Source organism: Miniopterus natalensis, chromosome 1 (genome assembly GCF_054644295.1).
Source record: "Miniopterus natalensis isolate mMinNat1 chromosome 1, mMinNat1.hap1, whole genome shotgun sequence".
NCBI lineage: Eukaryota > Metazoa > Chordata > Mammalia > Chiroptera > Miniopteridae > Miniopterus > Miniopterus natalensis.
The window spans coordinates 52050659-52062406 of record NC_142081.1 but is presented as its reverse complement, the minus strand read 5'-3'; the positions used below and the strand labels follow the sequence as shown (position 1 = coordinate 52062406).

General features: G+C 46.3%; 1 protein-coding gene across 1 annotated transcript in view; it reads right to left on the bottom strand.

Annotated features, from left to right (window-relative positions):
• Positions 1-6652: 6652 nt before the first annotated feature.
• Positions 6653-11748, bottom strand: part of TIPE3 (TNF alpha induced protein 8 like 3) — a 37615-nt gene continuing 32519 nt past the window's right edge. Inside the window, exon 2 of the mRNA XM_016210162.2 lies at positions 6653-8150. Within this exon, the coding sequence (XP_016065648.1) occupies positions 7588-8150 (563 nt within the window). The 3' untranslated portion in view covers positions 6653-7587. The remainder of the gene's footprint in view (positions 8151-11748) is intronic.

Below are 11748 nucleotides of genomic sequence, written 5' to 3'. Positions count from 1 at the left end.
TACTGTTGATAAGAGACTCACTTTAGATCCAAAGACACAAATAGACTGTAAGTGAAAGGACAAAATAGACTTTAAACCCAAAAAGTTTACAAGAGAGAAGGATGTTACATATTAATAAAAGGTTTGATACAGCAAGAAGCCACAATTAAAAACATTTATGTACTTAATGATAGGCCATCAAAATCTGTGAAGCAAAAACTGATAGAATTGAAGAGAGAAATAGATGATTCTACAGTAACAGTTGGAGACTTCAGTATCCCTTCATCTTTACTGTTAGAAGAATCCACCTCCTTGCAGAGGCCCCCCATTAGGAGGAGGATGAGGCTCCTTCTCCCGGGAATGATGCAGAGGATGCTTGAAGCTCAACCTGGATCCACCAATGAGTCTTAGTTATGCATGTCATGGGGATTTGTTTATTCTAAGTCTACACCCATAGTGCAATTCCAATATTGAAAAATTATTATGTGTAATATATAGCAATATAAAAGTTGCTCTTTCTTATTGCTAGCATGGTATGAGTGGGTGTGAGGGAAGTGATAGCTAAAGGGTACCAGGTTTCTTTTTAAGGTGATGAAAATTTTCTAAAATTGTGGTTATGGTTGCACGTATCTGAATATACCAAAATCCACTGAATTATACACTTTACATGGGTGGATTGTATGTTATGTGAATTTTTATCTCAATAAAGCTGCTCATTGAAAAGGGTGAGTTCACAGCGCTGCGGTGCATGGTATGCACTATCTAAAGACATATTATACTAAAGATATTTCAAAGAATGCTAGTTGTATATATGAATAAGGATAGTTGTGTCAGTGAGAGAATGCCCCACACTGGGGTGCATGGAATACACTGTGTAAGGATGTGTATTAAAAATGTTTCAAACAGTGAGGGGAAAAGTTCTGAGAACTCTATAAAATGTCCCATTTGTTGGGGGAATGGCCTTAGTAATATATTTAAACATAATTCTGATAATTTCCTATGATTTTGACTCAAAGCAGCAATGACTCATTCATGACTTTGCTTAGTATCCTGTTATCTGTACAAAGATGTGCTTCTGGAGTCTGACACATTTTGATTTGTCTCAGCAGAGGCTCAGTCCTAACATGGAATCCCAGCAGGCACCTGCTAAGCTGGTGACTGGCCACCTACCTGGGCCCACATTGTGCAGCTCACTGGCCTTTTTTTTTTTTTTTAATTCTCACCCGAGGATATTTTCCAAGGATCTTTTTTCCGTTGCAGAGAGAGTGGGAGAGAGAGAGAGAAACATTGATGTGAGAGACGCATTGATTGGCTGCCTCCCTTACGCACACTGGGGCCGGGGATCGAGCCTGCAGTGGAGGTAGGTGCCCTTGACCGGAACTGAACCTGAGACCCTTCAGTCCGTGGGCCGATGCTCTAACCACTGTACAAACCGCCTAGGGCACTCACTGGTCTTTATGAATTGACTTTACCCAGCATGTTCTGGCTTAAAGCATTTCCCTTCTGAAATCATGAACTTAGACCTAGGGTCAAAAGTCCTGAAGGGGATCATCGAGGAGTCATTCCTCAGTCTATTTGGAAGCTATTGCTTCATTTAAATAATGAATAGCTTCCCTCGTAAGAAACCTGCAATGGAGAAATGTCCAGAGCTTCTCTTCTGTGTTGCTCAGAACATGGAGCTATAGAACTGGAAGGATTCTTAGAGACCTTGGGCAACTCTCTGTTTTTACAGTTGAGGAAACAGGCCCAAGAGGTAAAGTGTAAGGACATCACCAGGTACTGGGCGAGATAAGACTAAACCCCCTAACTCATGGCTCGCTGCACTTTTCATTGCCTATGAAAGCTGAAAAGAGAACAAAACCCCCACCACCCATTTTCCTTGTCTCCCCAAACCCAACAATCTATCTCTAAAATCAAGTTGTAGCTGTTTCTGAAACACAGAGCAGGGCAGCCCATTCCCATCACGAAGGAAATATGACCCCCTTGGCAGGGAAGACATTGCTGAGAGGTGGACAGAGCCCAATCACTCCCTCAGGGCCCAGCCCACAAGCTCTTCCTTCACAAGCCAGAGGCTGGAAGAGCACTCTCTCCCTCCGAACAAAACCTAATTGCTGCTTCCCCGCTAGCCTGGGCATTCAGCATTTGCTCTGTGCCAAGCTCTGGCTTCCACCCAGCCCCTCCTTGAGGCGGAGCCAATCCCCAGACTCCCTTGTCCCAGGAACTGGTCCAGAAAGGCCTTAGCAGTCAGCAAGGAGGAGCCCTATGCCACGGCCTGGGGGGTCTGGTTACCCAAGCTCCAGCTGCCTGGGTGGGTGGCCAGGACACCTCCTCTATAGAGACCTGCCCCAGCTCAGCCAATAAAGGACAAAAAAGGGGAAAGGGCAGGCTAGTGTGGTGCTGAGGTGCTGATGGGGGTGGGGTGTGAGAGACTGCTTGCTCTGGCCAACCCCTCCTTGAAATCTGAGTGCCACATGCCTTATTTTTCAATTCAACCAAAGATTAAGCTTTTGAGGTCCTGAATCACATACACTCTTGACACCTGGGAATCCGCATGCCAGCAGGTGAAGCTGGACCTGGGACAGTGTGGGCAGGTCCAGGAGACCTCCTCTTCGCAAGGAAGCTTTGCAAGTTTTCTCCACTCTCCCCTTCCTTGGGAGCAGCAAGCAGCGCCTGGCGTGTCCAGCGATGGCCTCTCTTGTACCTTTGAGGTTTACTATTAGGATTGCCAGGACAGGTTTGTCAATCCTTTCATTTATGTATGGTAGCTATACCTGGTCAGTTTTCAAAGGGCAGGTGGGACATGTGGGAACCTGCCTCTTTCCGCAGCATGCCTGTGTCCCCCAGATACAGGTTTCCCCTTCAACCTTTGATGCCCTACAAGTGAGTCACCATTGAGGGCAGGGTGACACTCATCCTCTACAAGCTTATACTTTCATGATGCAGCAACATTTCTCAAAATTGAGAACTCACAGATGCCCAGCTATGCCTGCAGACCCCTAGGGGATGCCCGGGCCTAGTTAGAGAAACATAGTAAGTTACATTCTTTTCTCTTCTTTGGGTTGATCAATCAGCATGAATGGCTTTGTCAACAGGAAGAGGAACACAAACCCTGAAGCCAGATGGCATCGCCGGCTATAAGGTGATCATCCCCACATGATTCAGAAAGCACTAGTGTTGATTTTGAATCTTTTAAAAGTTATAATGAAACAAAAATCTTTTTTTTTTTTTAAACTAATCTGAGTAACTCTTTTTTTAATGTATCTTTATTGACTTCAGAGAGAGGAAAGGAGAGGGAGAGAGAGCGATAGAAACATCAATGATGAGAGAGTCATTGATCAAGCCCGCAACCCGGGCATGTGCCCTGACCGGGAATCGAACCCCGATCTCCTGGATCCCAGGTCGACGCTCAACCGCTGAGCCACGCCCGGCCGGGCGAAACAAAAATCTTAAAACTCATGGACTCTTCTCCCTTACAGCTCACCCACCCCAGAACTCTTGGGGATTCCTAGATGCCATTTTGAGAAGAGTCTTTCCTCTAACGAGCAAGACCTCCCTCTAAGGAAAGGGCAGGAGGTGTGCCTGGTCTGGGTTGTAGCCCCGGTAGCAGAGTCAGACTAAGTAAGGGAAACCCACTGGCCACAGGGCTCCGAGTTGGGAGGGCCTTGGCAACCCTCTCCTTCAAGGCCATCTGATTCATGACTCTTGTCAATGTCCTGGTCCATTACCAGACGGCTCCTGCTAAAGCAATGTCTTGGCAGCCGGTTGGCTGATCTAGAATTTTCACTGATTGGTTTTGCTGTTGACATCTGAGGCCATGTTAAAGTAAAAAAAAAAAAAAGGCCCCAAAGCCAGAGGCGGAGGGCATGCAGGCCGGATTTGAGCTTTCTTTTATATAAATGAGTGCATTGGAGCAGCCAGTGAATGTACTGATTTGCTTCTGAAAAATGTACAGATGGGGCAGATGGGAGTCTGGAGATGCACAGATGGAGAAATCTTTTCATTTTGGTTTGTCACTGAGCGGAGACCTGGAGTTGCTGAGGGTGTCAGGACTCCCAGATGCAAACACGGAGGAAGAGTGATCCAGACGCACAGCAGGCACAGCCGGCAGGAACGTCTCTGCAGGGTTCAGGCGCATGGAGGAACCTGACGGGGTGGGGTGGGAACGGCAGCACAAGCCCCTGGTGTCTGCCTGTGGGGACAGAGCTGAGAGCTCAGGGATGGCTAGAGACCCAGCGATGTTTCCAGATGACAGACAAACTGCTCCTGCCATCCCCACCTCCGCCTCCCCTTAAAGAACAAGTCCCGTCTCTGCCTTGGATTATGCTCAGCCAGGCATCGCTCTCTGGTTTGTGTGAGGCTTGATCAGCTGAGTGATTTATACTGTTCCTTGTTTTGAAATCATTTTTATTTCAGGTGCCACTTACATGTAGACATGCGAACCTTGCTTTGGGGGGTTCTCATTATTGAAAATTTTGTAGAGTTCTGAGCAAAATGCACATCCACAGAGTCCTGTTTTTGAAAGCATCTGCTAGCCTGTCACATTTTTTTTTTTTTTTTTTCTTACAGCCCAAACAGTTTTTCAGGGCCACTAAGTAGCATGGTTAAGATCCTGAGAATAAACCAATAATGAGATCTTTCTTTGGTTACTACATTGTTGTGTAAGGTATTTGAAATTTGAAAGCTTTTCATTTGGCTGCTGAAACCACTTGAATATGTATGGCAATGGTATGTTGAAATATACACATGGGGTTGGTTTAGAGGAATGGTGGGGCACTTGGGCCTGGGTAGCCTGCTCCCTCTGACTACTGTTGATAAGCTTGAGATCCACCCAGCTGGCCTTGCAGTAGAGAGGCACTTGGCTGCCTCAGTGGGGAAGCCTGAGGCTATAGGTAGAAGATGTTTTGGTCTACACTCTGTTGTTGCACCTGCTGAGACCTGCTGGTGGAAGGGCTGATCCTCCTCTGAGCAGAACAAGGAGGACCCAGTTCCTGTAGAGACTCGTGGGCTGTCAGAACCCGTTCAGCCCTCCTTTGCCGCCACGGCTCTTCGCTGTGGCCTGTGGAGCGGAGGGAACCTGCAATCCTCTTCGGCCTGGGATCCCCACCTTCTGCCCTGCTGTGTCTCAGATGGACAGATGACAGTTCCACCCATTCTTTTCTGGCTTTCAGTTCTCCACCTACTTAGTGAAAAAAGAACCAGCCCTCAAACTAGAATGCAGTCCTTAATCAGATGAGTACATCAAGGCAGGCATTGAGGACTGTGTGTGTGGAAATTCATTTGGCTACTGCTGGGGTGCTTGCTGCCTACTGGGTGGGTGAGGAGGGGAGCCATCTGCCTGTAGTTTCTACCAGCTCTGCCCCAATGACCTACTTCCCCAGCCCAGTTGTGCCCAGGGCATCACTGTTAGCCCTTAGGTCTCTGAGGAAGCACTAGGCCATGCCCGTCAAATATGGAGAACAGGAGCTGACTGAACTATTACCTATTCCCCACTGGACGTCCTTCCTATGAACCAATTTTGAGTGCTGGTAGCTGAAGAACTTAACTGAATGGTTTGCACTGATGTTGACATGGGAGCCAGTTGAGGCTAAATGGCAACTGTAGCTTTGTTTCACACCTTCCCACAAACCATCTCTTGATTCTCCTGCTAGAGAGAGAGAGAGAGACCAGAAGTTCGATGAACCATGGGGCTGAGCTAATGTATTTTATGAAAGAACCAAAGTGGGACAGGAGGTGATGCAGGAAGAGCACATCTCTCTCTTTTTTAAAATATGTTTTTATTGATTTTTAGAGGGAGAGAGAGAAACATCAATGTGAGAAACATCACTTGGCTTCCTCCTGCACTTCTCATACTGGGGATTGAGCCTGCAACTCGGGCATGTGCCCTGATGGGGAATCAAACCAGTGACCTTTTGGTGCATAGGACAACGCTCAACCAACCGAGCCAAACTGACTAGGGCAAGAGCACATAAGATAATATGTTGTCCTGATATTTGTTAAGACTATGATAAAAAGATGTCAGAAGCCACAGTGTGAACTCAAGGCTGAGACGTTCAGAGGAGGCAGTTGCAGTGTTCATGTGCTGGCTTCCCCCTTGACCAGGGACACAGGCCCTACATGGTTTTCCCTGGGGCTATTTCCCCTGAGGGCCTACATGCAGAGGCCTTACTCTTCATTTTCTTCTTCCTTTAAATCCCATTATTATTTTTTTTTTTTAAGAGTAATTTTATTTTTTAAAATATATCTTTATTTGTTTCAAAGAGAGGAAGGGAGAGAGAGAGAAACATCAGTGATGAGAAAGTCGTCATTGATCGGCTGCTTCCTGTATGCTCCCAACTGGGGATGGAGCCTGCAACCCGGGCATCGAACCAAGATCTCCTGGACCCTAGGCTGATGCTCAGCCGCTGAGCCATGCCCTGCTGGGCTGAATCCCATTATTCTTAACACTGTATCTAACTCCAGAGAATTTTATTTTATTTTTTACCCTCACCCGAGGATATGTTTATTGATTTTAAAGAGAGAGGAAGGGAAGGAGAGAGAGAAACATCGATCGGTTGACTCCAGTAAGCACCCTGCTGGGGATTGAAGCCCGAAACCTAGGTATGTGCCCTGACCTGGAATCCAACCAGAGACCTTTTGGTGCACGGGACGACACTCTAACCAATAGTCACCCAGCCAGGGCAGGAATTTTATTTTTGAATCACAATTCCAAAACCTCTTGTTGGAAGGGTAGTTTCAATTTATTAACAAGCCAGAGAAAACAGCACAAAATGACTGAAAGGCCAAGAAAGACAGATAGGGGTTCACTTTGCCTGACTGTCCTGTGCATGCCAAATAAACCTCCCTGTGCCTCATGGGCTGTGCCCTTTAGAGGAGGGGAGGCGGGTCCTGCAGGGAGCGCAGTTCTTCTTGGCTTCTGCCTGATGGGTGGGAAACTCTACCAAGCCTGCTGGAAGATCATAAACCTGCACATCAGAGCTCTTGAAAAACATTTTCCCAGTTTTTAGCTCTACTTTTTCACACCTTTAAGATTCGTTTTTAATTTGTTTGAAATAGTACATCTAGAGGCAGGTTGCAAACCCAGCCCACCAGAGACTATTGTTCTGTTCTTTGCTGCTTAATAGTCTAGATCCAGGTCAATCCCTCTCACAGTAGCGTTTTCAAAAGTGTGAACATACAGCGTTTAATTTGATCCTCACAGCAACCCTGGGGGGCAGGTGGGCATCATGGTTCCAGGGTCCAGAGGGTGGAGTCGTAACTGGTGGAGCTGGGAACCAAGCCTATGTCCCCTGCCTCCGGGGCCAGGGCTCCTTCCACTCCACACGATGAACTGAGCTCTCTTTGATGAGCGGGGCAGCCTTTCTGCTTAGAATATGTACATGGAATGTCCTTTGGGCTTGCAAACAAAGGTGATTTTAAGTACAGGCTTCATCAGTGAGCTCGGGATAAACACACCCGAGCTCAATTCAGCGTTCACACCAGAGAGAGGGATGAAAAAGACAGAACATGGGCGTCTTTGACAAGGGTCTTTTTCTGTTTTCTTGACTCTCACCCAGACCACGTTGGGTGCTGAAACTTGAACGCAGCCAAGTCCAGGAGGAGGGAAGATACTCAAAGGACTTTTTCATCTAGCAATTTATTGATTCCTTCACACATCCTCTTGAGGCTGGGTCTACAGTTTCCATCCAGACTATACAGGGTAGAGAGGAACTCCACATCAGCAAAGTGGTTGAAGACGTGGTTGATGCGCCCGTGGGTCCTGGGCGTCAGATGTCGCTGCACCAGTTCGTGCACCAGGTCCTTGCACTCGTGTAGCAGCTTGGAGAGCACGTTCCTATCAAACGTGTACTCCACCTCATAGAAGCTGACGATGGTCATGGCCGTCTGGTTCAGCTTCTTCCTGAACTTCTCCACCATAACGAGTTCCTCCTGGTTGAACTGGTTGTTCCGGTAGAGGATCCCGATTTTGATTGCCACCTTGATTAAGTCTTTCATGATCTTGTGGGCTTCCTTCTTGTTGTGGGTGTGCTCTTTGGTGACTTTGTAGAGCTCATCGAAGATCTCACTGCTGGTGTCATCAATCAACATGTTGGCCACGGTTTTGCTGGCTATTTTGCTCAGAATCTTCTTCTGGGCTTGAAGGGCAAGGCTCTTGGAACTAAAAACATCGGGACCTATGGTAAGAAAAGAAATGAGAGTTATGGCAATATGAGAACCATTTATTATTTTTCTATAAGTGAAGCACATTAATTTAATTTGAATTTATGTTCCTGGAGCAAAAACTCATGCTTTTATAGCCCACACTCCCTGACTAAACCCCACCCACACCTGGTTGCCCTACTGTCTTGCCCACACAACATGCTTGTTTACTCTCTTGAACCTTCTAAGTCACGTTCTTCCCTCTCTGGAAGTGGTCTCCTTTTGTCTAGGCCAAATCTCACCTTTTTAGACCTACTTCATGCATACAGCTTTCCAGACTCACAGAGGACTCCCTATAGTGGCTGTTGCACTGGAAACCATTCCGTTTTACAAATTACACAGGAGGAAATTATCGGTCAATGGCAAGAATGTAGTGTTTTTTTAAAAAAAGATTTTTTTATTGATTTTTAGAGGGAGGAAGGAGAGACAGAGAAACATCCATGTGAGAGTGAAACATCGATCTGCTGCATCCTGCATGCCTTCAACTGGAGACAGAGCCCGGAACCCAGGTATGTGCCCTGACCAGAAATCGAACTGGCAACATTTTGGTGCATAGGATGGCACCCAACCAACTGAGCCACACCGGCCGGGGCTGTAGTCTTTCTTTAATTTTTTTAAAAATCCTCACCTAAGTATATGTTTTTACTGATTTGAGAGAGAGAGAAAGAGGGGTGGGGGGAGAGATTGATGTGAGAGATAAACATTGATCGGTTGCCTCCTGTATGTGTCCTACTGAGAATAGAACTGACAGCCTTTAGGTGTATGGGACAGTGCTCTAACCAACTGAGCCACTCGGTCAGGGCAAGAATGTAGTCTTTTTTTGGACTCAGTCTCAAAATCCATACTTCATTGAGTCTAAGATGTATATTTTCCCAGTTTGATATCTTAGAAATTGAGATAGGTTTAGTCACTGTTGCAAGGTGGCAGCTGTGCTGTGGTTGTTGTTACCTGTGTGCACATCAATTTACACAAAAGAAGCCAGAGATTTGGGAGAAAAGCCAAGAGTACTCTTGTAAAAAACAGCGCCTCACTAGTGCTCCTGACCGCACAGAGAACAGCACTGTGTGGGAAGTAAGACATCAACAACTCCAGGGCAAAGGTGCTTCAATCGGTGGTACTCGGAATGTGAAGGAGCTTAGAAAACCACAGCCAATTTATTTCCCTGTTATTTTCCACTTTGTGAATGAGGAAGAGCAGTGCATGTTAAAAATAATACTACATCTAAGTAAGTCTAAAAAGGATGCTTCAATAAGTATAAAATAAACATGCTCAGTAATAAGAAAGCAATCACAATTTAATTGGCAGCAGCTTTTTCTTTCTTAAGAACACATAAAACAGCATCTTACAATCCATGGTGTCTTAGATCTGATAAAAAAAAACCCCATGAAGTTGCCAATTAGCTGGAGCTGACATTTGAAATGAAACCCCCCGTCCAGCCTTCCTAGACAGTCTGTATGCGTATTATTGTCACTATCCTCCCAAGGAGATTCGAGTTGCCTGAGGACAGAGACAGTGTCTCCCAAGCTCAGTTCTGGGCACAGGGATGGCATAGTGTCTGTTAAGTAAAGTACCAGGGAAACATTGCAGAGGAATAAGAAAGTAGTAAAATATGGTGCAAACTTATACTGAAAAATCCCCCAACACAACCCAACATTTTTCCTTTAAGAATTGAGGGCCCTCTAGGACCCCTAGAGCTTTTGCCCGTGCTCTGTGGCCACATGGAAGTGGCAGATGCGACATGCAGAGTGGACAGCCAGCCACACTCGCTAGCTTCTGCAGTCCCTGTCTGGCCCGTCCCCCTCTCATATTCCACCTCTGCCCACCCCGGACTCATTCCCTCAGTGGACCGTGATTAATCCCTGGACACTCAGGTCTCACAGACACAGACTCAAATAAACACTGAAACACAATGCAGACACAGGCCCCGGCGCTTCCTCCACTGCGGGTCCCTTATGGAGTGTCCATGGGTCCTTCTAGGACAGCGACTCCAGCTCTCAGGCTCTTCCAGCTTAGGCTCCGGGTGGCACGGCCTGGAGGGGGGTCAATGAGCAGAACTAAAGCAGTGGGTGCCACAGCCCCTCACAGCCCCAGGAAGCTCGCTCCCTGAAGTTTGAGAGCACAGAACCTTCAAGCAACTTCACGGCCAAGCAACCCTGTCATGGCCAGGATGTCCCCGCAGCCTCAGTGCAAAGGGCATAGATGACATCTCGGGTACCTCTTCTTTACCATGAGAAAGCCAACTTTCTGATTTATGCTCTTCCAGAGTTTAAGACAAATAATATTCCTGCCCAGTCTGATAGTCCACCACGGTCACCAGACCTTTGTGTGAGTAACCTTTGTTCCCAAAACATCAAATCTGTCCTCGAAAGACAAATATTTACAAGCATTTGGGATGTGCAAAAGAGTGTGCTGTGTGCTCTGAAGTCAGTTCCGCAGGAGAAGCTTAAAGACTTTGCATGACGGCCCTGTCATTGAAGTAAGGGTGTGCCTCCTCGGGTGACTATTCTCATGGGAACGACGAAATCTAGGTAGATCCATTCTGGAATATCAAAAAAGGAGTCATTTCTTTGTAGAAATGGTTCCTAAAAATTGCCTAAGAATGAAGTACTTTTAGAGGCTCTCTAGAAATGCGGCAAAAGTGCATTTGCACAGAAACAACGAATCAACTGAGTATTCGCTAGAGTGTAAGCCCTGTGGGAGCAGGGACTTGTGCCTCAGTCCTCCTGTCCGTCCCCCCGGAGCCTAGCGCACTGGCCGCGCACAGCAGCTAGTGGTTGAATGAAGGGGGTGCTGGCTCCGTGCCGGGCACTGCACGGTTTTAACCCTGTGAGTGGGTGAAGCTGGCATTTTTACCAGGGCTTCCCTGGCAGCCTGATTCCAAGCCTCCTCTTTTCACCACCAGCCTTCCCAACACTGTTCTCTAGAGCAGCAGCCATCACACCTTTTGCTCATATATCCCCACAAGAATTTGAAGAACTATGAACCTCCTTGCATATTATTTTAACTTGACAGCAAGTATTTTTCACCTCATGTTTGAATAGTTACATTTCTAAAGAGATATAATTTCTAGATATTGTACATATTGCTATTTTATTTTATTATTATTTTTAATTTTTTAAAATATATCTTTATTAATTTCAGAGAGAGGAAGGGTGAGGGAGAGAGAAATAGAAACATCAATGATGAGAGAGTCATTGATTGGCTGCAGCCCGCAACCCGGGCATGTGTCCTGACCGGGAATCGATCCCCGATCTCCTGGATCCTAGGTCGACGCTCAACTGCTGAGCCATGCCCAGCTGGGCCATATTGCTATTTTAGAATTAACCTTTTAAATTATGCTTTTAAATATGTCCATTGTAACATACATACCACAGTGATAAAACAACCATTACTGCCCATTTAAAAATGATGGTGGGTGCCAAAGTCCTTTTTGTCCCTTGGTTTCTCTGCAGTTATTGAGTATTTACTATTTGTTCAACTCTGCATAAAGTGCTATGGGGGAAATCCCCTCAAAATATATAATTGGGTTCTACCTTGAATATGGTCCTGCAGGGAGGTGAGATATAGACAAAT